At 36.6% G+C, this 27,968-nt stretch overlaps 4 protein-coding genes and 1 long non-coding RNA gene across 7 annotated transcripts; 4 read left to right on the top strand and 1 right to left on the bottom strand.

The window, feature by feature from the left end:
* Positions 1–4,952: 4,952 nt before the first annotated feature.
* LOC122844994 (hatching enzyme 1.2-like) lies at positions 4,953–8,340 on the top strand. Its single transcript, XM_044140923.1, has 10 exons — positions 4,953–5,018; positions 5,127–5,239; positions 5,399–5,426; positions 5,504–5,554; positions 6,192–6,323; positions 6,514–6,634; positions 6,717–6,895; positions 7,279–7,360; positions 7,477–7,601; positions 7,696–8,340. Coding segments are annotated over exons 2-10 (786 nt in total). The 5' UTR covers positions 4,953–5,018; positions 5,127–5,173; the 3' UTR covers positions 7,698–8,340.
* Positions 6,381–17,226, bottom strand: LOC122845063. The gene is made up of 5 exons (XR_006372972.1): positions 17,081–17,226; positions 16,435–16,572; positions 7,391–7,599; positions 6,730–6,944; positions 6,381–6,624 (listed from the first exon to the last, which is right to left on the bottom strand). It is a non-coding gene; the product is annotated as an uncharacterized LOC122845063 (long non-coding RNA).
* On the top strand, positions 9,696–13,611 carry LOC122844972 (hatching enzyme 1.2-like). The gene is made up of 9 exons (XM_044140891.1): positions 9,696–9,802; positions 9,914–9,983; positions 10,199–10,229; positions 10,314–10,364; positions 10,551–10,685; positions 11,871–11,997; positions 12,962–13,140; positions 13,281–13,362; positions 13,456–13,611. The coding sequence occupies exons 2-9, from the start codon at positions 9,930–9,932 to the stop codon at positions 13,589–13,591; spliced, it is 795 nt and encodes a 264-aa protein (XP_043996826.1). The 5' UTR covers positions 9,696–9,802; positions 9,914–9,929; the 3' UTR covers positions 13,592–13,611.
* On the top strand, positions 16,437–20,088 carry LOC122845037 (low choriolytic enzyme-like). Of its 2 annotated transcripts, XM_044141014.1 has the most exons (6): positions 16,437–16,525; positions 16,632–16,892; positions 18,971–19,149; positions 19,373–19,454; positions 19,661–19,785; positions 19,853–20,088. In XM_044141014.1, the coding sequence occupies exons 2-6, from the start codon at positions 16,879–16,881 to the stop codon at positions 19,855–19,857; spliced, it is 405 nt and encodes a 134-aa protein (XP_043996949.1). In that variant the 5' UTR covers positions 16,437–16,525; positions 16,632–16,878; the 3' UTR covers positions 19,858–20,088. The 2 variants fall into 2 exon arrangements, with proteins under 2 accessions (XP_043996949.1, XP_043996939.1); XM_044141004.1 differs by having other exon boundaries at positions 19,661–20,088.
* A 2,448-nt stretch (positions 20,089–22,536) lies between these two features.
* Positions 22,537–27,904, top strand: LOC122844980 (hatching enzyme 1.2-like). 2 transcript variants are annotated; one of them, XM_044140910.1, is made up of 10 exons: positions 22,537–22,592; positions 22,711–22,788; positions 23,062–23,092; positions 24,250–24,300; positions 24,825–24,968; positions 25,638–25,758; positions 26,689–26,867; positions 26,975–27,056; positions 27,271–27,395; positions 27,484–27,896. In XM_044140910.1, the coding sequence occupies exons 2-10, from the start codon at positions 22,735–22,737 to the stop codon at positions 27,486–27,488; spliced, it is 792 nt and encodes a 263-aa protein (XP_043996845.1). In that variant the 5' UTR covers positions 22,537–22,592; positions 22,711–22,734; the 3' UTR covers positions 27,489–27,896. The 2 variants fall into 2 exon arrangements, with proteins under 2 accessions (XP_043996845.1, XP_043996838.1); XM_044140903.1 differs by having other exon boundaries at positions 22,570–22,624; positions 27,484–27,904.
* The last annotated feature ends 64 nt before the right edge of the window (positions 27,905–27,968 follow it).

The raw sequence follows: 27,968 nt of genomic DNA, 5'->3' as shown, positions 1-27,968 counted from the left end.
CAAAGTGCTTTACATCAAATCAAACACAGAAACACCATACAACATAGAATCAATAATCAAAACAGAACATCAAGTCAGATTCCATCAATAAATTTGTAATTGATTACGTTTCAAATAAATTCCTAATCAGGTGGGTTTTTAGTTGAGATTTAAAGGAAGTCAGTGTTTCAGCTGTTTTACAGTTTTCTGGAAGTTTGTTCCAGATTTGTGTTGCATAGATGCTGAATGCCGCTTCTCCTCGTTTGGTTCTGGTTCTGGGGATGCAGAGCAGAACCAGAACCAGAACCTGAGAGTTCTGGAAGGTTAATACAACAGCAGCAGATCTTTAATGTATTGTGGTGCTAAACCATTCAGTGATTTATAAACTAACAACTGTATTTTAAAGTCTATTCTTTGAGCTACAGGGAGCCAGTGGAGAGACTTTAAAACTGGTGTTATGTGCTCCATCTTCCTGGTTTTAGTCAGAACTCCAGCAGCAGCATTCTGGATCAGCTGCAGCTGTCAACAACAGGATGTTGCCACTGGCGTCACCCACAAAGAAGAAGACAACAGGAAGTAGTGGGAGGATGATGGCGCAGCATGTTTTCTAACAAATGTATTCATGTGTGATTGCGTTTCCTATTTAATGGAAACACCACAATTGCAAAATGAACTGGAATTTTGACAAAGTTTTGTGCACATTTATTATGACATAGACTTCTTATGAGTTCAGAATGTTCATAATTATAATTTACTGCATTTGGTTTCTGCTGGCGCAGAATTTTTTTTTGAAAAGATCAAAGTTGAGCCGTGAAAAAGTGGGATTCAGGTTACATCTGCCTGCTGCGTGAACAAAGTCTAAATTTAACCTGGTCACTCTGTACTTTCTGACCCAGCAGACAAACTGACCACGTTTCCCACTGCATCTCCTTTGGGCCCAGTGCCGGTTCCCAGTGTGTTTATCACGTGTTACATTCAGAACACGTGCAGCATGATTAACGTGGATGGATCATGAACATTAAGCCAAAATGTTTCAAAGAACAATGAAAAGTTTTCAAAATGCGATTAGAAAATAAATCCATGCAGGATAAACAAATGAGTCGTATCTGTCAAACCAGTTCGGCCGTCTTAGAGGTTCATTCAGATCTGTGTCTAGAAACTTTTTTCAAAAATTATGAAGTAGCTTAATTGTCTCTGTACAGAAAATCAGACTTTCTGGTGCCAGAGCTGCAGATGGCCGGGTTATTTTCTCAGACTTAGTGGTGCCAGAACGTCAGACAGACTCCGGTCGGCTGTGATCTGACGCTTTTCACCTCAGAGAAGAACAATGACATCCAAACAACGAGAAACTTTCAGCTGCAACAACTATGTAAAGTAAAAAAAAGTAAAAGAAAAAGTCACTGTTTTGATATGACCTGTTAGTAAATAATTGATTTAAAATTATAACGTTGCTACTGGTTATTATTAAGTGACATAATGTAAAATAAGACGACTGCATTAATTTGATAGAAACAAAGCTATCTGCATGCATAAGGCGCTGAAAGGAAAGAGTTATTCCACATATAATAGAGCATTGATAATTAACTAGGGTGACCATATTTTCATTTGGAAAACCAGGACACCTTGGGGTGGGCGGGGGGGTGGGGGGGAGGATCTCTGTTCCCATGCATAGAGATGTCTGTGGCATGCACTCACTTAACATAGGCCTACGTAATCCTACAATAACATGATATTTACAGTTGGTTTATTAAAAATGCTTTTCAGTAAAAGTCAACAGCAATAACTCCAATAACACATGATACTGTCTGTTCTGTAGGCTATTGGAAAAAATAAATTAACAAATGAGCTAATTGTCTCGACCCGGTCTGAAAGCGGGGAAACTCTTTTGTAAATCGTCGGTAAACATACATTTGCGCTTTGGCATGTTGTTGGCGTACTGACAGCCACGCTATCTATCTTCTGATTAAGAACAGGGCTGCCCCCACTGACACGGCTCAGGGATTACGTCACACGCAGCGCTGTGCGCAGTGCCCTAGTGCCCTAGTGCCCGTAAATGTAATGGTCCAATGAAGGTAATTTAAAAAACAGGACATTTCCTTACTTTCTAAAAAAAACCCGGGACGCCCGGGACAGGACGTGAAATACGGACGTTTGGTCATCCTAAATTAACATGAATTCTTTCTTTCAGAAAATTAAACTCAGGTACTTAGTAAACATAGTAGTAAACATTTTGTGTCAGCAAAATGAGGAGAACTGCAGGTCAATTCATCTATTGTCTGCTTTCTGCCAAAAACGCAACATATGAATCAGTAAATGGAAAATACTGGGAGGATAAAATGCAAATGCAATTTTATCCTCCCGTAATGCGATTTGAACCAGATGCATATGCATCTGGTTCAGGTTGCATATGCATCTGGTTCAATGCATCTGGTTTATGCATATTTTGCATAAAGTTTTTTTAAGGAAACCACAAATAGAGAATTTCGCTCAGAAGAAAGAGTGGTGCGACTTGATGAGAGACACTTATCTAAACATTATGGAAATGTGTTATGAAATTAGAAACTTTGTGGATGCACTGAAGAAAAAAATTTCTATCTGTCTATATACATATAAAGGTATAATGTATAAAAGCAAATGTACGAGCGTTGTCTACGCGCCACATGTGATCTAAAAATCAAAAATGCCTCAGTTGTTCCTGGAAGTTTTGTGTAAAGTTTTTCCTCATTCCAACTGAACCAGGTTTCCAGTTTGTGAGCTCAATCCAATCACACCTTTTTCCAGGTGACACCACTTATTGTTTCTAAAATAGTTCACATGAAAGGAGGCTTTCATTTGGTAAATGTGACAGACACTTCACAGGCTTCTCTTCCCTTTGTGGTTGAATTTTTGAGATTCTTTAAGATAAATTTTAGTTTCTTCTGAATTTAAAAGCCAGATTAAACACTGTAACTCCTAATATTTCAGTCACATTAGATGTCAATGTTTAATCCAGTAAAAATACACTACTTATGGACATAAAGAACAAACCTAAAAGGACAAAATATCAACAAAAGGTTAAAATGAAAAACATATAAAGCCAAGATTCAGATGATTATCAGAAATGTAATCCATCAGAACCGATCAAACATACAATGAATGGAGTCTGCATGACTGAACTATAATCTATTAATGTGACTGTTTACTTCATATTTTTATCATTTCCTGGTTTCCCGTCCAGCCTTTTCTCCTACAGGAAGATTAACCTGCCATCTGTTCTCCCTCACTTATCTGACACTCATTCATGTTTATTTTCATATGACTTATTGATTTACCAAGTCTTAGCTTTCTTCTTCAACAACCTGAGTGCTTCATGTACGCCAGAGCAAATATTAACATAAAGTGATAAGAAGGTCGTGACTACGACATACTTAAAAAGAAAAAGAAACTCATGTAAAGAAAAAAAATGAAAGAAATGTGTTTCATTAAAAAAATCTGAATATCTGTGTTTTTTATATGTAGCAAACTTTTATAGCATTTTTTTAATTTTAGCTTCTCAATAATAAACTATTAAAATGAACAATATGGTCAGATTTTTGAAGAAAATGCATGTGTAAATCATTATAGATACAAAACATAAAAAAGACCAAAGTTTCTGAATTTCCTGGGTTGATTATTTTCTTAAATGAGAAGATTTACTTTTAGGAAAAAGTAGGTCAATGCTTGTGGTTCTAGTTACTCCAAAATTAAAATAAATGCAACATATAATTAATAAATTTCAATCTACTTTTTAATATTGTTTTAAGAAGATGTTAAAAATGTTGAAAGAGCTTCCATCTGCATCGACCGTCTATGCTGGCAGGCCAGATTTGCTCCCACAGAGGGCTGCAAATGGCCCCCGGGCCGCATGTTTAACACCTCTGACCTGCAGACTGGTGGCCAGTAAACCCAGAAGGTTGGATGTGCATCTGCTGGATCTTCAGTCCTGCAGACACTCTGGACTGAAGATCAAATGGCCGCAACGGCAAAGGAGTTTGGAGTTGATGACAAAGGTCCTTAGAGTTCACAAGCCTGCGCCTGCGGCACAAAGAGCCAGAAATCTATTTGCAGTGACTTTCCAGATTACTGTTATTAAGAGCATAATTTTCTTTGCAGGTTGGGCATAAGCCTTTGTGTTACGCAGGAAAAATTCAAGCGAAGAACTGTCTTCTACCACAGGTTAAAGATCCCATGTTACAATGAAGCAGCTGACTGATTGACAGACTGAAATGTCTTCAACAATGTGGCTATTGTTAAGTGGAGGAACAAGGAGAGTTAAAAGACGTGGTTCTGGATTAACTGGTCCGTCCACATGCATGCTGTCATTTCATGAAATCTAGTTTCTGACATTAATTAAAATGATCACAAGAACAAACTTCCTCCACAAGCTCAGAAAAACTTTTCCATCCAGAGTAAAACTTCGTCTCCAACTTTTTTAAATGAGTCACTTTGAGAGTTTGGAGACTCCTGAGCAGATCCAGAACATGCACATCAATACTGGCATGAAAATGTGGAAAACGTTGCTGAGCGACAGGAAAAACTTTACTACAAATAAATAATTTAGCTTCTAATATCTCTGAATTCATTCTGTGAATTTTATGATCGTTAAAGTCCAAACTGTTCAGCCCAAATCTTCTCCTTTAATCCACTTCAAGTTCAGGTCAATTAAATCACAACCTTGGATTATTTATACCGAAAATAAATTTCAATAAAATTTACTTAACATTTAACTAAACATCAAAAGTTGAGGTTGTTCTTTAGCTCTTTTTGTTTTTGAGTAAACTTCTATTTCTGAATTGCAGATTTGACTTTTTCCAAGCATTTTAATTTTATAACACCTTTGCATTGCTAGTTTCAAAACGATAACTAGCAAAGTAAACAGTAAACATCCAAGATCAATAGAATCAGTGACAGGTGACTGATGCACAAACAATAAGCCCTGAGGCACACCCAGTGTTCGCAGCGTTTAAAAGACGGGAGGCTGAGCTCCTTCTGCATCCAGCCTCACAGTCCTGGACTAACAGGTAACCTCCTCTCCTCCGCTCACATTCATCTCCTCTCTTACTGTTTTAATAAACTGCTTTTATTTTCCAAGACTGAAACTTTTATCTCAACAACAAAACTCTGTTTAGATTTGGATTTTTTCAGGTCAGAAGCTTCCCTGCAGAAGAAAAGCAAGATGGTGGCAGTTTTCTTCTTCGTCTTCCTTGGCATCCCGATGGCAAGGATGGCAGCTGTTCCTCTGGTAAGTTTGAAGGGAGACAAAGAAAACTAATTTGTTTCATCCAACACAGGGAAGGCTAATGTGTTTGGTTGGGTTTGTAATGCAGCATCAACAGCAAATATCAAGAAACAGAAGAAATGTGGTTGTCATAAAATGCTAAAATCTCTGTTTGTGTTGCAGAAAGCAGCTGACAGTGAAAACCAAATCAGTGAGTAGAAAGAATGGAAGAAACCTGAAGTGAAATTGAAATCTCTGACATGTGGATTTCTTTCCTTCCTTCCACAGATGAGGGGTTGGATGCCACGGATGCCATCTCCAAAGCAAACGCTGGCATAAGTAAGACAGCAATTTCACACAAACTTCAAATGTAATTTAATATTTTCATTTAAAAAAAAAGAAAGAATCATCATCTATTAATAGATCGGCTGATTTATTTCTCAAAAATGAGCTTAATGTTTTAAATCTTCAAGCATGATAAGAATCTGGGTGTTTTTCATCTGCATAGGGAAAGTTTTCATACTACATTCCAATAGTTAAATCATAAAAAAGTAATCAATCTGTTCATTTGCAACCTGTACAATTTATTACCAGGACAGCATAGCATTTTAAAAATATTCTAATAAAGAGAAGATAAAGTAATTTTATTTATACAGCACATTTTCAGTAACAAGGCAGTTCAAAGTGCTTTACATGAATTAGAAGGAAACACAAACAAAACAACAAAACTAAAAAAAGACTAAAAGGTAAAAGTATAAAACTCCAGATGGGTTCCTTGTGTTTAATTTAATATTAAAGACTTTGTGCACTCCTGAGACCTGAATACAGCCGGCCTACTGGAGTGCTTACATTGGCCAATTCAATACAGTACGTCCTGTTCAAGAGGCAGAACTCAAAGAAATAGGAATATATGAAAATGCTTTGTGCCATAAGAATAAATGTTTATCACTCCTTTGTGTGTTTTGTGATTCTACAGAGACTCCACTGATCTACGGTGACATTGCTCCGAGCAAAAATAGGAACGCAGTCCCATGCACGGCCACCGGCTGCACGTGGCCCAAATCTGGAAGCTATGTCTACGTTCCCGTCTACATCGCCCCCTCATACTGTGAGCACAACCAGCACCTGAATAAATACACAAAAGACTTTAAAAACGATGCAAACGTTCACATGTTTCCTCATGTTTATTTCAGAAGGCAGAGGGAACAGTACATGATGTCTGTGTTGGAGTTTAAATGCCAAACATGTTTTGCAGTTAGGACCTGGGTGTAAAATGTTTTGAGTGTTTCGTTTTGCAGCCGTGGCAGAGCGTAACGTCATCATCAATGGCCTGTTGAGCTTCCACTCCTCCACCTGCATTCGCTTTGTCTGGAAGGACTCGAGCCATCGGGACTTCCTTTACTTCTACCCTGGAACCGGGTAGGAATGCAGTCACACACTCACACACTGCGACTTTTACCTCCACACATTTCCTCTGATTTCCTCCTGATCTCCCCGTCAGGTGCTGGTCCTACCTGGGCCGTCAGGGCGGACTGCAGCAGGTGTCTCTGCAGAGCAATGGCTGCCTGTATCACTCCACGGTGCAGCATGAGGTCAACCACGCTCTGGGCTTCCACCACGAACAGGTCCGCTCTGACAGAGACTCCTACATCCAGGTCCTCACCCAGAACATCGTCCCAGGTCGGCTCACTCACACAACCGTGGCTCAATACTTCTGTCTGCAGAACATCTTCAGAAATGAGAAGAGCAGATGGTTTGATCTGAAAACAAAAGTATTTTAAACAAGTCATACATTTCTGTATTTTTCACATTTGGACAGAAATGGGAGAAAAAAAAAACCACTATTTGAATTCCAATCCATTCAGCCATTCATAGGGAACTTAACGCTTTCCAAATGATTAAATCAGAGAACTCAGTGGTTTTTATGTGGGAAGTTAGAAAACTGACATTTAAACTGTGAGATCACATTGCCTCATGTTCTACTTTTATCTATTGCAACGGGAAAGTGACATTTTCCTACATAAAGTGACAATTTAAAAAGTTTTGTTTTTTTTTTTAACCAGGGCAAGAACACAACTTTGTAAAGATAGCGACTAACAACCTGGGAACTCCCTACGACTTCAACTCCGTTATGCATTACAACAAGTGAGTCTTTGTCTGTGGCTTCAAAAATACCTTCTACTGTGTTACACACAGCTTGTTGTTTTCAGTCTGGCTACGAGTGCAGAGGCATTTTGTTCATCACTTCCTCCTTCTTCCAGGTTTGCCTTCTCCAGAAATGGCCAACCGACTCTCCTGGCCAAAACTAATCCTTCCCTCGACTTTGGAAGGGCCACAACGATGAGCGTCAACGACATCGCCCGCATCAACAGGCTCTACAAATGCTGTGAGAAAAATATTAAGCTTTTAAAAATTTCTCTAGCATTTCCAGCAGCTCGTATCACTTACAGTGCTTTTTCTCTCAACTTAAATGTCAACAGAATAAAGGAGAAACTTCAGCGTTACCCTGGATCGGCTCTGACCTGCTCCTCTCACAAAATCTCATCTCAGAGCAACAGAAACTTTTCCTCTGCTGTCTCATTTACTGCTTATCTATACAACTACATAACTGCTGAAGACAGTTGTCTCTTACAGAAAGAAACAGATTTTTAGATCAAATTCAAAGAAACGTACTGCAGGTTCTCCTGCTGGACGAGTGTGGTATTACATCTCAATCTGTTAGAATACATATCGGTGTTTATTGGTGACGGATTTCTTATCAAAAAGGTTTTTCCTTTGGGTTGGCTTTTTTTCTTTGCATCTGCTTTAAAAAATGGAAAGGAATGTTTCAATTGAAGATAAATCTATGGGGAATTTTGGTTAAGTAAATTATATTGTGACATAAAAACAATGAAAGATAGTCAGATGGATTGGACTGGTATAAAATGTCTCAATAAAAGTCAATTATTCAAGAATATACAACCTATGGGAATGTAAAATGTAAAAGTTCCCCAATCACATTTGGCCTAAAAAATGTTTTTATCAACAGAATGTTACAAGATCTCATCCAACATGTTTTATTCTGAGATTTAATGGTATTGTAATCCATTCAGTCAAGTACAAAATAAAATTTGATCATTCCAACATCAATGCTTCTTTCTTCTCTGTAATATTTGGACATTAGGGACAAAAATCAGGGTTTCCTTTGTGCTGCACCTCCGCCACAAAATAAAAGCCTCCACATATTCAGTATGAAGTTGTTTTAAAAATAAATGCTAAAATAATGTAAAATATATGAGATAAATAAAAAAATATATGCATAGTCTATATTTGTGCACTTATGCTAACCATAATCAGAGTTTTAAATTAGTTTAAATACAATGATATGTTAATTCTTACTTTATTTTGAAAGTAACATGGTTGTGACGTGTGGCATAGATGAGCAATGAAAGAAAAATGAACTCCTTTATCTCCTCCTGCTATTGCCATCTGAAGAAATGTCCCTCTCCTGGTCAAAAACAACCAATCAGAGGCAGGAGGAGGGGCTTAGCGCTGCTAATCAACCTCCTGTACACTGTTCAATCTGCTAATGGTGGAAAAACAACTTACAGAAAAAAATCTGCCGTCGTCTGTGGCTATGCTAACTAGCAGGCTATGTTGTGGTGAACCAACTGCAGCTTAGTAAAAAGCAAGTGGATGAGAGTGATGGACAGCGCTAAGACCCTCCTCCTGGCTCTGATTGGTTGTTTTTGACTGAGTGGTTTGTTTCTGCACATGATCTCAATATTTTTTTACAGATTATCTGTTTCATATGATACTGTCAGAACATAATGATAATATTAGCAAATGTGTGAAAATATTTTTTATATAAAAGTTACATTCTGGAGCTTTAAGTCATGAGTTACTGAAACTTTTGTGATGGATACTCCTTTTACAAAGGATGTAACGTTTAATTTGCTAACTGAGATACAGAAAAGCTGACTCACAAAATGCCAGAGTGCTTTGCGTCATAATATTAACATATTTCTGTTCTGTAAAGGGTTAATATCATGTCCCCTCCCTGCACAAACATGGCTAAAGGGCACATAGCTCTACTACGTACAGTAAAAGAAAAGGCAAAATAACAATGATACAGGATAAAATAAGCAATAAAAGCAGAAAAAATAGTTAGATAACCGTCCCAATCCTCCAGCTCAAAGAATTAAAAGCAAAGGAAAACAAATGAGTTTTCAGAAGAGATTTAAAATCACCAAACTGGCAGAAAACAGCCAAACATTTCTTTTACTCACCTGTCTGGAAGAGCTAAAAGCGTTTTGTTTTCAGACGGGATTCTTTCTTTTCCATTTTCTATTTTATTCAGTGACTTTGTAAAAACAAACATCTGCTTCTATATTCCCATGAGCTGCGTGTTGTTAAAAACTGCTACATTGTGCAAAGACCGGTCCAAACAGTGAGACATTTCACCGGCAACTTGTAACAGCATTGGTTTATTTTAGGAACAGATTGTCTAGTTCTGGATTTATCTCATCTGGATTAATGACGGATATTAAAAGCTCGGTCAGCATTTTCTTGTGTCAGACAGGATCTGAGTCTCAGCTGCTCCTTCAGGTAAACGGCTCTCCGACTCGTCTTTAACTCTCATTTATTTTCTTCATCATGTTTTTATGTGTCGGCTTTTAAATTGAAACAAAAGGAAAACATATTTTTATGACGTTGAAGCTTTAGGACCTTCATCATGATCCCGGTTTTTCTGTCCCTTCTCTTCAACTCAGTGCAAACCGTCAACATGGTAAGTTTATGATGGGATTAAACTTCGTTTTACTGATTCACCTCACAGCTTAGATAAAACTGAAGATTTACGAAAGGTTTTGATTGTATTTATTTTCAAAAATAAGTTTCAACATCTAAAAGATTTAGAACAAAATGTTTTTTGATTCATTTTCCAACAAGCATGCAGCAAAGCGTTTACCAAAATGATGCAGTTTTCTTACGTCTGTGTTCCAGCGTCCTGTAGTAGAACCTGCTCAGTATCCCAGTGAGTTTGAAACAAAGATCCATTTTATCTGACACATCAAATGCATAAATTTAACTAAAGGTTCTGGCAACATTTCTTTCTCAGAAGAGTTTATGGATATCTATAAAAGTGTCCCACAACTACAGGCTGACAAAGGTGAGACATAATCTCACAAAACAAAAAATCTAGTAGATAATAATGAGAACTTTTTTTTATTTTAACACTAATCCTTAAAATAACAACAAATATGCATGTTTCTGATGTCAGATTAATTTAAAATTGTTTGTTTAAAAACTTGTTTTTGCATTCCTGTCTGTCTGCGCGTCATTTGCTGTGTTGCAGAGCCAAAGCGATATGATGACATTGCTATGCCAAAAATCTTAAAGAGGAATGCAGACCCGTGCACCGTCGTAGGCTGCAAGTGGTTCAAATCTGGAGAGCACGTCTACATACCGTACTACATCGACTCTAATTACTGTAAGCCTCATGTGAACAAGTCAAAAATACTTACAGCTGAGGTCAAAATGACTACGCCCTCTACTGAAACGTTACGTTCTTTCAAAGATTTCTCAAATGCTGTTAAACAGCTCAAAGACATCCTAGTTTTTATTTTGGATTATTACAAAAAACAATTATTACCCCACTAAAGAGCTGGCCTTTTTATTTAGCCAAAGCACAAACTACTGCTGTGAAATCATGGGCTTCCACTTGTATTCAATCAGTCCGCAATAAAATTCTCATTAAGGCTGTGAGCTGTCACCTGAGAACAAATCATGCCGAAAGCAAAACAATTCAGTTCAGACTTGAGAAAAGGAAATGGTTGATGCTCACAAAGCAGGAGAAGAAAATGTAAAGTTATCACAGAGTTTCCAAGTGTCAAGAAGTGGAGTGAGACGTGTCGTCAAGAAACTCCCAGAGAGACACAAAGTACAGAACAAGTCTGGCAAAGAAAAGAAAAGAAGTGAGAGATGTGTCCAAAAATCCTGGAACAACCACCAAGACATCAGTAGAGCTCAGCATAGAAAAGACCGTGAAGAGACAAGGACAATCTGGACAAAGATTATAGAAACTGAAGCCACATGAGACCAAAGAAGAGCCTGGAGCTGGACTGAAGATCACTGTGAAACATGGTGGTGGAAGTATCATGCTGCGTGACTGGAGCTGGGAATCTCATCAAGGTTGGAGGAATGGTGGAGAAAGAACAATGTTTGAAGATTATGAAGGAAAACCTCAAGCAGTCAGCAGCAGAACCGGGTCGCGGTTGTTGCTTTGTCTCCCAACACGACGACGAGCCGAAACAGGAGCAGAAAACCAGGCTGAACGTTCCTGACTGGCCTAGTCAAAGCCCTGACCCATTGAATAGCAGAGTCCATCAGAGAAGACCATGAAATCTGGAGGATTCCTCAGGAAAGACGCAAAGACTGAATATTAGCATGAATATTAGCTGAATATTAACTGTGAAGGTTTTGATTTTCAGGAAAGAATTTGGTTATTAAAAATAAATAAATGTAAGCATCCAAAATAAATGGAAAAGCTGTATTTAAAAACACATTTTTGAATCTTTGAAAAAGACTAATAATTTCCTAATAATTTTGACCTTATCTGCATTTTTAGTGATATAGGTACTAAGCTCTTTTTTGATTTAATTTAATTTTTTTGCAGCTCCAGAAGAACGACACCAAATCCTTGGAGTTCTTCAAAAATTCAACAAATCCACCTGCATCCGTTTTGTACCGTTTAAATCGAAGAATTCTGATTACCTTTATTTCTATACTCGACCTAAAGACGGGTAGGAACCTGAACACACACACACACACACACACACACACACACACACACACCTTCTTATCCCCATTCATTTGAGCATTCTTGTTTCCAGTTTTGTTTCTTTATTGTTTATTTTATTTTTTAAATTCAGTCCTGAGTTTATTATTTTATCTCTTTGGTTATTTCACTTAGATTTTGCCTTTATTTTTCCCTTTGTGGGTTTAGATTTAGGTTCTTTTGTTGTGTCACAAACTTCATGTCCAAACTCCTCCAGTTACAAACAAAACTGCTGTGTGTGATCTTTGGCATGTTTATTATCCTCTTCAGATTCTGCTTATAAATGTTTCTCAGGCCAGATGGACACAGAAAGATGAGACAATGTTAATCATTTAATTTTATTCTACTGCTTCACTTCCTGCTTCTGTTTTTGCTTCATTCTTGTTTCACAATCCTGTTTTATTTGTATCAAGAGAAGAAGTGTTAGGATACGAGTTTAAATCAGTCTTAGATTCTTTTTCTTCTTTTGCTCTTGCCATATTAAGTCGAGTTTAATAAATTAAATAGAAGCTGGTTTGGCTACCGTTGAATTGTCAGTAAAAGTCTCCAGATAAACGTGGTTCTATTTATTATAAAAGTGTAGTTGTGAAAAAGAAACAACAAAAAAAAAAATCTTATTTAACATTTTCTGTTAAAGATATAAACTTTGAAAACATCGTTCTAAAAACATGACAAATTGTTGGATGACCAAATTTCTTGAACTGCAGTCAGGGACACAAAATGAATCCAAAGACGTCGTCTGGCCCCAGGGCCACACTTTGGACAACCCTGTTCTAGAATAATCTTCTTAGATTTCTGACTTATTTTGGATATAGCCAAGAAACCAAACAGTTAACAGATAATAATGGTCAAACGACGGCAGAAACAGTTAGCTGTTAGCCGTTAGCCGCTAGCCGTTAGCTGTGCGTGTGCTTGTGTTTGTATTTCAGGTGTTGGTCCTACATTGGCCGTCAGGGAGGAGGGCAGTTCATCTCTCTGGAGAAAAATAAATGTCTGCGAACCTCTACGGTGAGCCACGAGGTCCTTCACGCTCTGGGCTTCAACCATGAGCAGGTCCGCACCGACAGAGACGAATACATCCGCGTTTTCTTCCAGAACATCAAACCAGGTTGGTAACATCTGTTTCCATATAAACATACACAGACGGTCCACTTCAATAAGTTCAGTTTAGTTGTTTCTCCTGTTTCTGTTAAATGTATTCACACTGTGATAACAACATGAACGTTTCTTGTTTGGTCATTTACAAAGAGCAAAGGTTCAACTTTTGGAAAGTACGGACCAACAACATGGGATCTCCTTACGACTACAACTCCGTCATGCATTACAAGAAGTACGTCTTCCCCACCATGCAAGGGTTTTTTATTTAAAAAAGAAAACATGCTGACACTAATATTTTCCATGAACTTTTTGCTTTGTTTTGCAGGTATGCGTTTTCCAAAAACGGGCAGCCAACCATCGCTGCCAGGTCTCGTCAAATCCACAACTTTGGAAACACATACGGAATGAGCAACACTGACATCGACCGAGTCAACAAACTTTATGACTGCAGGAAAAACTGAAGCATAAACTTTTAACATTTCTCAAAACAAAGCAACATTTTCTAACAGAAGGTTTTTAACACTAATCTTTTAACGTCAGTGTGAACCAGAAATGATCAAGCTTAGTTTACAGAAACCAGGAGTTATTTTGTCTTTAACTTGTTACATTTAATTTATTATGTCTGCTTGAGTCACGTTTTTGAAAAATTTACTTTTATTAGTATTTTTACTACGCTGCACTTTTTACTTTTACTTGCATAACCTTATTATGAAGTATTTCTAATCTTACTTGAATAAAATTTATGGAGTCTAAAACCAAACCTGTTTTAAAATTCAGCAGACACACACAGCTGCAGTTTTTATTGAAAGAATCTGATTTGGATAAATGTTATTTTGCCTGATTTTTTTTTTTGTTTCTTATAAATATGAATTATTGTCATTTTTATCCTTAAAATACCAAAACTTCCACTTAACTTTATACTCTGACCGCCTGATGATGTAATTTTAAATATGAAATGATTAATCATTTGATTACTTAGTACTTGAGTAAACTTTTAACCAAATACTTTTTCACCTGAGTAATTTCTGGGATGACTACTTTTTACTTTTATTGAGTAAAACTATCTTTAAATAGTGCTGCTCTGCCCTTTAATCTTAGTTTATCTTTCATCTTTCCATAACCTAATGCTGTATTAAATTGAACATGTTCAACACAACAGTTTTTCATAGAAAATAAGACATATTTATTTTTCTGTTCTTTAGTCTGAAGCATATATCATGTTTTGCAGATATTTAATGTTATAAATAGATTTCTGTGAAGAGTTGTGTGAACAAACACATTTTGTGATTATCATGCACTTTATTTTAGCTACATTCAGTGGAAATGCATCATATTTTCCTGAAATGTGCAGCATGACGTTCTCATCACCGCCTCTGATAGCATCTTTGAATTAAAAAGCTATTTTAGTTTTTGTTTGCTTCAGCAGTTTGCTTTCTGCAGGTTGCTCATTGTTCTGTTGCTTAACCTCTTTCAACAGGGTTAGGATAGGAGTTTTTCAATCAATCAAGTTTATTTGTATAGCAATTTCAGCAATACAGCAGTTAAAAGTGCTTTACATCATGAAAACATAAAAAAACATAAAAACTAATAACTAACATTGCATTTTGTCAGATGTCGTCATTAAAATCATCATTTCACATCGAACTTTTTGGGCAATGTTCCATTTAATCACCTCTAACCAGCTGGGTTTGTAGTCTAGATCTAAAGGAACTCAATGTTTCGGCTGTTTTGTAGTTTTCTGGAAGTTTGTTCCAGATTTGCGTTGCACAGAAGCTGAATGCTGCTTCTGACTGTCTGGTTCTGATTCTGGTCCGTTCTGCATCCCGAACCAGAAGACCTGAGAATGATTCCTAAACTAACAACAATGTTTTAAAGTTTATTTCCAGCTGTCCCGTTTTCATCTTTTTATTTTTTACCTCTGGACATTTTGTCTTCACAGAGTGACTGCCAGTTGTAGTTTGTGAAATAATCCAGCTGTAAAGTTGGACTGTTTTGTTAATAAATTCTCAGTGTTGATTAGATTAAGTGTGTCGGTGATCAGAGTTTCTTCTGCTGGTCTGAATTAATTTCTTAATGAGAGACTAAGATTGGTTTATGATGCCAAAAATTCTGGAGTTAGAGCTTCAGTTCAATTAAAGAAACTGGAGAAACTTAATTAAATGGATCATTTAATTAATAATGAACTATTAGCTATAATAACTAATGACATAAAATAAGCACTGATGAACGTTGTGATCACACCGGGGCTGAATGTGGCTGCTGCTCTCCGTTCGATGCTCCTTATTATTAATGCAATGTTTTAGCGTGAAACCAACCAATCAGCATGTTTGAAAATAAGGACATAAACAACGTTAAGGTTTAGTGGCAATTATGTTTCCATACAGGGCTGGACTGACTCAGTTTATGTCCCTTAATAGATTAAATAATTGTTAGAAAACGGCTTTTTCCATTTATTCAGGTCATTTTCTTCTGATAGGAAAATTTTATCTGATTATCAGAAAAATGCAAGAGTGCTAAAAAAAACTGCTTGGAACAAAACAATTTCAAAACAAAGATTGGCAAACGATAGCTTTGTGTTTGTGTTTTTTACCTTTTCCTCTAAAACCCTGAAGTCATTTCAACACTTCCTCTGATCTTATCTGGTCTCTGCTGAAAATTAAGAACTGAGGTTCTGTGCAGAAGTCAGAAGTCAATTTAAAGTGGCACCATTGTTAGTTCAAGTAACTTTAGGATCTACAATGAGTAACATGCTTTCCCTACAAAAATATAAAATAAATCAAAATAAAATACAATAAACAGGCCATTTTATTTGTTTGATTTTATTTATTTTGTCATTTTGGTCTGAAAGTTTGGACAGCGCTGCTTCATTGTTACATGAGATTTGATTCAAACCACCTTAATGTTATTATTTAATTTAATATCATTGATTCTTTGTCTCTTGATACATCCAGCATTTCAGCTTCAGTCAGAAATTTTAAAGGAAATTTATTAATTAGAAAGTTTTATGGAGTTTCACAAGACTCTTTTTTACAAACTAAATATTTTGTTTGCCATTTGAATGTTTAGTTTGGAACTGTAACATGAATATATGGTGTAAATATGACTTTAAAAATGAGTTCCACATTTTTTATACAACATTCTAAATAACATCAATTATAGCTGCTAATTTTTGGTTTGTAGCTTTAGAAACTGGATAATGATAACTGACCAGTTTGGACGTTTCCGTAACTCCTCTCTTATTTGTGACAATCTACTTATATCACAGTGTGACATAACTTCCTGCACCTAAAATTAAGAAACTCACCCTGTGAGAAAAGATGGGCTGTGGTCACTTCTACTGGTTGAACTGGTTAGTCGCTGCTTCATCCTCTCTGACTTCATCTCATCAGTTTCAGGTAATGAAACCTTCAGCGTTTCCACGTTGTGGATCTGCACGTTACGGCTGAGAAAAACATAATTTTAATTATTTTTATTAAACTTTTATTACTTTTATTTTCTCAGGTGTTGAGCTGCAGAAAAACTCCACAATGACTCCAAATGTTTTCTGCCTGCTCTTTCTTTTGATGGCTGACATGTCTCATGTTTCATTTCTCAAGAATGGACTGAAAAGATTTAAATAAACGTTCTAAAAAATTATTACAGCTCAAGAAGAACGCAACATCATTCTTAAGCACTCTGGAGCTTTCAGTGGACCACCTGCATTCGCTTTGTCCCGCATACTGACAATACTCAGGACTACATCTACTTCATGCCATTGCATGGGTAGGAACACACACCTCTCACACACATTCATGGAGATCGCTTGACTGCATCCATCAATAGTTGATTTGCATGGCGTTTCATCGCATCATCCAGGGTCAGTTTATTCACTCACACCATTTAATAAATTCCATGATGTACTTACAGCAAATTGTTTTAGCGTTTCATAAAGATCACAGATCAACACCAACCTTCACTGCAAAGTTGTAGTGAGCGAATCGGGTCTCCAAACAAGTGTTGCACCCTTAAAAAGAACTGAAAAACTCAGAGATTTTCACTTTTGTGATGTGATACAGCGTGTGTAGTTTTGTCTTTTTTCAACTTTTAACTCCCATCTTCTTCTTCTTTTCTATTATGGCGGGTCGCAATCAACTTTAAGGTGCATACCGTCAACCTACTGTACACGAGTGTGTAGCAACAGTATTCTACATCAGTCATATTCTATTTTTTAATTTTGTGTTTTGAAGAAAAATAAATAACGCTTTTCTTATCATACAAATATCCATTATATTTCCATCATTTCCCAATATTCCTTTCAGACTCCATTCTTGATCTGTCTTTCCAACTATTCTTCTCAATTTCTCCCTTTCACGTTCATATGTTTTACAGTTCAGTAGTATATGTTCTACATTTTCTTTCTCTCCACATTTTTCGCATTTATCATTATTTTTCTTCCCTATTAAATATAAAGTATCATTTAAATATGTGTGCCCTACTCTCAATCTAGTCATTATTATTTCTTCCCTTCTATTTCTCTCCTTAACATTTCTACTAAATATTGACTTCTGTATTTTATATAATTTCCTTCCTTTCTTATCTTCATTCCATCTTTTTTGCCATATTTCCATTTCTTTATTCTTAATAATTGCTTTCCCTTCCCCTTTGCCAATAGGTATTTTAATCGTTATTGCCTGATCTAAAGCCCTTTTTGCTAATTTATCTGCCCTTTCATTGCCTTTTACACCTTGATGTGCTGGTACCCAACAGAACCAAACATCAATGCCACCTCTGTATAATCTAAATAAGCTATGTTGAATTTCTAGTACTAGATCTTTCCTATTGTTTCCTTCTCCTTGAATACTTTCTATGACTGCTTTGGAATCTGTGCAAATTACTACTCTGTCTGGACGCACCTCCTCTACCCACTGCAAACTGATGATAACTGCCACCATTTCTGCCGTGAATACAGATAGTTGATCAGATAATCTTTTAGATATGTCAATTTTAAACTCAGATATATAAATTCCTATTCCCACACATCCTTTTGAATTCTTAGAACCATCTGAATATATTTTAGCATAATTATAATATGAGTTTCTTAAGTATATATCGGTTTTTACCCCTATTTCTTTTAAATTCCAATCGTTTTTCATTTTAAGGAGTTTTATGTCTACATTTACTGCCGGAAATATCCATGAAGGGCTAACGTTAATTGGATTAAATTGAGCTATTTCTTTATCTTCTAATTCATATATTTTAATCAATTTGTTTATGATCCATCCAAATCCATTACTATGGAACTTTGATTTTAACTCCCATCATGCATTGTGTCTTTCTTAAAGGGGAATTACCATGACAGAAATCTATGAAATAAGAAAATGAAGTAGTTTTAGCACAAAGTTTAGCCATAAACCAATTTAATTGTTCCAATTAAACACTAAACCAAATAATTGCTTGCCCATTATTATCTTATCAATGAGATAACATTGATAAAGTTCAATAAGACAATTGAACATTATCACATTCTTAACCTTTTTTCAAGGCTCTCAGAAGCTTTTTAAAGCCAGTCAGATACAAGTGAGCTGAGAAGAATAAATAAAGTCTAATTTATCAAAATCATCAGGGTTATGCAAACATTAGTGAGCAAAATCTGACTATTTGTCATCAACATTTGCATTTAATTAAAGTTTATTAAGTGAAATTTGTAAAAGTACTCAAATTACAAGCTCAGCACAAACCAAAAACTTTTTTACTAAATGAAACCATCATGTGCTTCATCTTGAGATCAAAGCCAGTTATAGTTATAGATCATCATAAACAGTCTTTGTGTTTTTCTCTGGTTTCCATGGGGAACATGTCAGGTGTTGGTCCAGCCTGGGACGTCAGAATGGCGGACAGTTCATCTCCCTGTCGAGACCCGGATGTTTGTCCCACCGCACGGTTCAGCATGAGGTTCTTCACGCTCTGGGTTTCCACCATGAACAGGTCCGCTCTGACAGAGACGCATATGTTAAGATTCTCTTTGAAAACATTAAGGAAGGTAAGTTTGAAGTTAAATAATTAGAAGTTAAATAATTTTGTACTTCCTTCACAGATAAAAATAGAACATATGTCAAAATTCTTTAGATTTAGGAAATTTGTATCTTTAAAAACATTGAGTCAGGGCGGCTTTCCTGTTCAAGTCTTTTTACTACAGTTTTTAAACCAGAACACATAGAAAGTATTTCAGATTAAACGTTTGTCTTTTCTTGACTGCTGCACAGGAAAATATGACCAGTTCAGAAAAGTACGGACCCACAATTTGGGAACTCCCTACGACTTCACGTCCGTCATGCAATACGAAAAGTGAGTTGCAGGCAACTTCTCTCCCACAATGTGATTCATTCAAACTCATGAAAATGCAGGGAGATTTATTCTGCCATGGTTGTTTAGTATTTCTGATTGAAGTCCAGAAACTGGAGACTCAACTGGAGTTCTACGGTCAAATGAACAGTTAAAACATCTTGATGAATTAATCTAAATGTTAAGGATATATTTATTTCCTCTTTAAGATATGCATTCTCCAAAAATGGGCTGCCTACCATTGTGGCCCAGTTCAATCCTTTCTATGACTGGGGGCGCGCCACTCAGATGAGCGCCAACGACATCGCCCGTGTCAACAGGCTTTACCAATGCAGTGAGTCTTAAAAATCTCTGAAACTGCTATTGTGCTCTCTAAATATCTCTATTTTTTGTTATCACAGACTAATATAACATGAAGAAATCAGCTTGACAACCGCCAACAGCCAAGAATTGATCTGCTACAAGAACATTATCAGCTCATAAAAAGTTAAACTGCAAAAACCTGGCCACATATTTAAAAAGAGCATCTGGAGCCACCTGCTGGTAGGAGGTTGCATTGCATCGCCTGTTGATGGGAGATTCCTCAGTCAACTTCATGCAACTTTGATTTGAATTTTCCTGTTGCTTTTTACTTTACATGGAGCCTCTATGTAAAAGAATAAAATGATCATTTCGATTAAACTATATGTGTTTCATTAATATGCACTGAGTTCCAACAGTACAAACACTGTTATTATTCCATCATCCATATTTAAATTATCATTGAAAACCTGGACAAGGACATTCTGCTTGACAATTGTGTTTGTTTTTCATAAGGATCTGGCTTGTAGTGTCACAAAAATCAAGTTATATCCTCTGTTTCTCTCCCTCAGTTCACTAAAGTTCAAAGTTCACAGACGACTCCGTTACGAAGGTACACTGGCTCTTTTAGCATATTTTCACTGGATCATTGCTTTAGTTTCTCTATACTTGCTTTCTGCAGGTTGTGCTTTGGACTGTTATGGTTTCCTGAATGTGGTTGCTGCTCTCCGTGCCTCTTCCTTACTGATGCACGGCTGCAGCGTGACGGTCTGCGGTTGAGCCAAGCAATGATCAGCACATTGGAAACGTATGTTGTGTGACCAACAAAGAATGGCCTAGTCAAAGTCCAGATTTAAACAAGGTTTTGTTGTGGCATAACCTTAAACAGAACGTTGATGCTCAAAAACCTTGTAATTTGTTTCAGTTAAAAGAATTTAAAGAAGAAAGAAGACTGGGTCAATATTGACTAACCACTTATCATAAATGCTTGATGGCTCAACCAGTCAACAGCTAAATACATTTCCACATAGAGCCAGATTAGAGAGATAATAGCTACACCCTTTTGTCAAAACCTTATGACAGGTTATGAGTATGAATATGAATATGGGGGTAGAAGGGGAAGTGTGTGAAGGGAAGGGGTGGTGAGGACTCCATATGTTAATAAATTTGACACCTCTGCCCTCACTGCAGGAGGCAGCGCTTGATGTCATGGGAAAGGGCGGATGTTATTGTTTTATTGCTACTTCCTCTCCCCCTATTCTTAAGGATTTTTTTTTATTGAACAAAAGAATAAAATGTAAAAAACTGTGTTACTTGTTATTTTAGTTAATGTATTTTTAAAGTACTGAAAAATGTAAAAAAAAATAAATAAAATAAAAAACAATCCAGACCTACTCAAATTTAACTTTGATCTTTCTGCAGTTAAAGTGGAAGACAATCTCTATCATCACTTCCTTTCCAGAATTTGTCCTCACATCATTGTAAATGCTACTTTCATTCAGTTTTTTTCCTGCTGCTGAATCAACATCGATCTTCCCACTGCTTCATGCTTTCTCCAAAATAGTAAATGTTGGTTTAAATACATTTGAAAGTTATAGATTTTTTTTCTCTAACACTTGCTAGTGTGATGCAGGTCAGTAAAAGTTCCTCACCTGTAAATTTATTTCTTAGGAATATGTGACAGTCATTAAACAGGCCGAAGTGAGATTACTCATATTTAACTTTCAGCTTTTCCCAAAGTTGAAATTTCTTTTTCTACACTGCACAACCACACTCCAAGAGTTGCTCCAACATGGGAAATTGTTTATTTTTACCGTTAACATTGTCCTTACACTTATATGTGTTCACTAACAAAATATACCGGCAGTACACCTGTAGTTGTTGAAGGTTCCATTACTAAAGCTTATAAATGATCAATGTGAACCATCAGTCTGTATTAAAATAGTTAATACAATTCATATTATTTATTTAGATTTGAAGTTTTGATGTGTGCACTTGGATTTCCATCGATTTATTGAATGTGCAAATATTTATCAAACTGAATTCAGGTTTTATATAGTTTTATTTTTTTCTTTTGGCGTTTGTTGCACAAATTCAAACATATGCTGGCTATCAACCAACAATTCAATCAGTGAAGGAACATACTCACTACACAACGATGCCAAAAGTAAAACATTCAGGATCCCTAAACATAGAGCCAAAGAGCATTTCTTTGGAGCTGCTCGAACCTTAACAGAAACCTTAACCTCAGCAAAATTTAATTCAATACATTCTAGGTTTCTCTGTGATTAGATGCAGTTTGTCCAACAGGTTCCATATTGACGATGTTTTCCATTTTTATATTACCCTCAAATTAACCTCAAATTTCTGATTAAATTTCTGTTTAAGTCTCAGTGAATCAGTCGACTTCCAGATAAGATCAGGCGATGTTTTGAAATCACCTTTGTGGTTTTAGGTGAACCAGAAAGTTCTAACCACGAACTGACACACTTAACTCTGTCACCAGTCTCTGTTTTAAAGCTCATGTGTTTGCTTTGTTGGAATGCTCACATTTTTCAGATTATTGCATACATTTCAATATCAATACTGGTAATTTTCAAATAAGGATTTTGTTTATTAACCTGCGTGTTACAGCAGCATTGCACAAGCATATCCAGCAGCTATTCTACAAATCTGAAAGTTTCCATGCATTAATGTGAGAATCAACTTTTAACCAAGTGTGGCATTTCCTGTCACTGAAATTATGAGTGGGTGTTTTTTCCTCTTGCATAGAAAAGTGTGGTCACTTCTGGTGGTTGAACTGGTTATAAAGAGCAGAGCGTCAAACAGCCACTTCTTCAGGTAAACTCCTCTCTGACTTCATCTCTCATCAGGTAATGTTCCACATTTGCACACTGGGGATCTGCACGTTACAGGCAATGAAAAACATAATTTAACTGTTTTACTTTTATCTGCTCAGGTTTTCAGTTAAAGAAACTCCACAATGACTCCAAATGTTTTCTGCCTGCTCTTTCTTTTGATGGCCGACATGTCTCTGGTGGGTTTTACTCTGATTTCTGACAACGTGGTTTTAAAATTTGTTAAGGGTAAAAATTTAGAGAGAAAAAAGTGAAAGGAACAAAAATTAAAGGAAAAAATGTGTATTCTTATGTCTTGTTCTCACTGCGAGAGCAGGAAATGTCATACAATAAGGAAAATAGCATTAGTTTAATAATATTGTGTGTTTTGGCTTAAAAATAAGAAGGCTGAGGAATATAGATGAAGAAAGAGCAAATTAAATATTGTGTGACTTTGTGTGTCTGTGTTGCAGAGCACACCAGCTAAAAATCAGGATCCATTTGGTGAGTTGAATCAAATCAGATATTATTACATATTATTATGTTTGACCAGAGTTGGGAAGTAACTAGCTACGTTTACTTGAGTAACTTTAAAAAAAGAAGTAGTTTGAGGAATATTTTTACTCCACTTCACTTTTTGCTCTTAGTAAAATAGTATCTCTGCTCTTTATTAACAACCACTTTATTTAGCACTGCACTTCAAACATAGATTTGCACATAAATAACAAGTTGCACACAATAAATTTTAACTGTATTTACTGAGTATTTTAGTGATTAGCATGTAGTCTTTTGTTCTGGGCTCTGCACAGCTGCTCCTCATTGATGAGTGAGGCTGGTTGTCTGTGAAAGGAGGATACTTGTTACTCAGAGCAATGAGAAACTGGTGGGTAAAATCTGAGCAAATGTTTGTGCATAATCTGTTAAGTGTGGAGTGCTAATATGAAGGGCCTCACCTGTCGTTTCTGCGTCCTCTCCAGGGTGTTTGGACAAATACTGCCCTGGGGGTCCAGACACCATTTATAGGTTCTGGGAGAGACAATTGAAAAGTGTGGGGGGATTGTTTATGGGTTTTGTGGTGTTTCATTATAGTGTAATGATAAAACATAAAATATTCATAAAAAGTGAGTGGAAATGTTTGTATTTAGTAAAAGGCATTTTATTGAAACAGGTGGAGATTGGTGAACTGAGATCCCCCTGTGAATTAAAGGCGGTTCGGTCCGTCACAGCTGGAACTGTTTAAGGCTGCAGTTCCACCTGTGAATTGATTGTTGATGCTGTGAGAAGAATAAACCACTGATGTTTCCACCTGACTGCCTCAACTTTTCATCCTCACTGTAAAATCCAGCCTCAAAAGGCCGCCTGGTTACAGTTATTTTTTGTTACATATATGAATTGTTGTCATTTTGGTCCTTAAAATACCAAAGTTTCCGCTGAACATTAAATTTTTTTAAATATTAAATGATAATTTGATCAGTTACTCAGTATTTGAGTAGATTCTTTAATAAATCCTTTTACTCTTACTTGAGTAATGAATTGATACTTTTTACTTTTATTTGACTAATAAGTAATTTTACTCTTACTTGAGATCAGTTCATGGATTCTCTTTGTCTCCTTGTCTGTATTTCATTTTAAACCTAAACTCCTTGTATTCTGTTTCCCAGATAAGTCTGACAACATCCTCAAAGTCATCCCAAGACCCAAAGCTCCATTTCGTAAGACTAATTATTTAAATTATAAATTCTGTAATAAGAAAAATACATCAAGATTTAATTGTTTTTCATTATTGGGTGATCTATGGATCATTTTCTTGCACTAAATGAAGAGTCAAATAACATTAGCTGACATAATGCTGCCAGCAACAAAACGTTCTCCTTCTCTGGCTTCTTACTTTTCTTTAAGATAGAAAGTGTTTTTACATCAGTTTTTGTGTCTCTTTCTCTGCTCTGTGTCCTCAAACTACCCGTCAGTGGGGGAAGATGGCCGCCTGCGCTGAGCCAGGTTGTGGTTCTGTTGGTGGTTTTAAAGGGGAGTTTTTCCTCTCCACTGTTGCGACATGCATGCTCAGTAGGAGGGACTGCTGTAAACCCAGTGACTCCACGCCATCTGAGGGTTCCCTTAGATAGAAAACTAGAATAGGAATGGATGCATGATTGAATTGAAATATCTTTTTTTGTGAAGTGACGTGTTGTGATTTGGTATTGTATCATTAAACTGAATTAAACTGAGTCTTTATTAGTTCCAGAACCATTCATACTGCAAGGCGACGTCGCAGTTCCTAAAGCTACCAGCAGGAATGCAAACTTGTGTTCTCTGAAAGGCTGCAAGTGGCCCAAACGTGGATCCTACGTCCGTGTGCCCTACTACATCTCTACTAGCTACAGTAAGCGGTTTTGTCCCGATTAGCAGACATGCTAATATATATATTTATATTCTAACTGTATAAAATAAAACCATCCATATGTTTATGGTACTACAGAATTAACACAAACATTTAAGAAAGAAAGGATGCATGATCTAATTTATTGATTCAAAATGGAAAAGCAAAAATAGTTCCCACTTCTTTTAAACAACATGTATATTTAAGTAAAAAATTGTTTTCAATAATTATTTGTACAGCATGTTATACCTGTCTACAATGGAGACTTAGGGCCATACTAAGAAAAAATAAAATAAATAAAATCACAAACAAACCATGAAATTATGAGAATAAAGTCAAACTGAAACAAGAATTATAGCAATAATGTGAAAATAAAGTTGCACAATTCTCACTTTATTTTCATAATAAACTCATAATATTCTTGTGATATAACAAGTTTATTCTTAGGATTTTATTACTTTATTTTCATAATTGTATTTAATCCATTGTACCTTTTCTATTCTTCATAAAATTAAAAAAGAAACTCAGGTTTTTTGGCTTTCTGTTGGCATTTTTTATTTTTTATTTTGACGTACCTGGATACAAGTTACCGGCCTATTCCCAATTATTAGTTTTTCATCAGTCGAGAATGAAATGAAATGATTTAAATAAATATTAACAAATTTTCTGCAGCTCAAAACGAACGGAACGTCATTCTTAGAGGACTCAAGAGCTTTGAGCTGACCACCTGCATTCGCTTCGTCCCGTACAGGAACAACGATCGGAGCTACATCCACTTTGAATCAAAGGAGGGGTAGGAACACACTGTCCTCACACACACACACACACACACATGCCCACACACACGCACACACACACACACACACACACACACACACACACACACACACACACACACACACACACACACACACACACACACACACACACACACACACACACACACACACACACACACACACACACACACACACACACACACACACACACACACACACACACACACACACACACACACACACACACACACACACACACACACACACACACACACACACACACACACATACACACACACACACACACACACACACACACACACACACACACACACACACACACACACAAAACTCCAACCAAAACCCAATTCACACCTTAGTCCAAAATCTGACCCCTGACCCAAAAACAGTGGTTCCCCTGGTGGGCACCAGGCTTCGGTCCCCACAAGGAGCAGTGGGTCCCCACAACGTATGTGTCAGGAAAATCCCCACAAGGTATTAGAAACAAACGCACACGCCTACACACACACACACACACAAAATCCTCATACTTACATGGAAACCGATGACAAATCACACCAAACCTATAAACAATCAAAACAAATGATACCTCAGAAATGGCAGAATAAGCCTCAGAATCACATGACTGAGTCTTCTGGACACACTTACAGCCAGGCCTGGTTTTGCATGGTTTTTTTTGTGTGTAAAATAAGAATGTGTTTAAATGTAGACAATGTGGTTTCACTGACATAGCCAGCATAAAAAGAAGAAAATTATAAGTATTACCTGTTTGTGAGGTCTGATGTTCAAAATTCAGGCACTTTATTTTGCAGGAAAACATTTAGAATAATTCTCTAATGTAAGCAGATTAATACAGAAATGCATCACCATTAACATTGTGTTTTTTTTGTTTTGTTTTCGGGTCTCCATGGGGAACATGTCAGGTGTTGGTCCTACATAGGACGTCAGAAGAGAGGACAGTTCATCTCCCTGGATAAAGACAGCTGCTTGTCCCACCGCACGGTTCAGCATGAGGTTCTTCACGCTCTGGGTTTCCACCATGAGCAGGTCCGCTCTGACAGAGACCGTTACGTTTTGATTAATCCCCAAAACATCAAGCCAGGTCAACTTTCCAGCTTGTGTTTTTACAGTTTCCAGATAGAAAATATTTATGGTTAAATGTGTGAAAATAAATGAAAAATACTTTGATTTTTCTTGACTGTTGCACAGGAAAAGAGAACAATTTCCAAAAAAAAGTGACCAACAACTTGGGAATTCCTTACGACTTCACCTCCATCATGCAGTACGGAAAGTGAGTTCCAGGAAACGTCTCTCCCACGATGTGATTCACTCAAACAAAAGCTGGGAGATTTTTTTGCACAGTTTTTTAGTTTTTCTGATTGGACAGCTTTTTAAACTTTTGGAAGAGAAGGCCTAACTGGAGGGAAATACTGAAATAAACAGCATAATCATCTTCAAGAATCACTCAAACTTAATTCTAAGGATTTATTTGTGTCATGTTTTAGATATGCATTCTCCAAAAATGGGTTGCCTACCATCGTTGCCAAGTCCGATCCTAACTGGAACTGGGGGCGAGCCACTCAGATGAGCGTCTACGACATCGCCCGCGTCAACACGCTTTACAAATGCAGTGAGTATTAAAAATGAATAGTTTAAAAGTCTTAAAAATCTCTGAAACTGTTTTAGTTGTTTCTAAATGTCTCTACTTTCTTTCTCAGAATAAAATGTCTTGAAGAGATCAGCTCAACAACAGCCAACATCCAAGAATCTTTGTGCTGCAAGAATATTTTCTAATCTATTAAATAAAAAAATATTTTTTTTTTCACCATGACCAGATGATCTTTTTAAAAAGATCACCTGGAGACACCTGCTGGTCAAAGGCTGCATTGCAACTCCTGTTGATGGGAGGTTTCTCACAAAGATTCATAAATAGCTTTGATTTGAATTTACTTTTTGCTTTTTACTTTGCAGAAAGGCTGGAATGAAATCATGGCTTTGGTTATAACTGTATGTGTTTTTATTGACGGGCATATTATCTCCATTACAGAATTAAAGGCTTCTAAAGATGGATCAAATGAATCCATTTTTGCTGGTTGTTTTTTAAGCTGTCAGTTGAATAAAGTTCAACATTTATGTTGACGTTTTGATTATTGACTGTTAATAACGAACAAATGAGACGTTTATATTCACGCTCTTATTCTGA

Source organism: Gambusia affinis, linkage group LG02 (genome assembly GCF_019740435.1).
Source record: "Gambusia affinis linkage group LG02, SWU_Gaff_1.0, whole genome shotgun sequence".
NCBI lineage: Eukaryota > Metazoa > Chordata > Actinopteri > Cyprinodontiformes > Poeciliidae > Gambusia > Gambusia affinis.
This window is presented reverse-complemented; position numbering and strand designations above follow the sequence as displayed.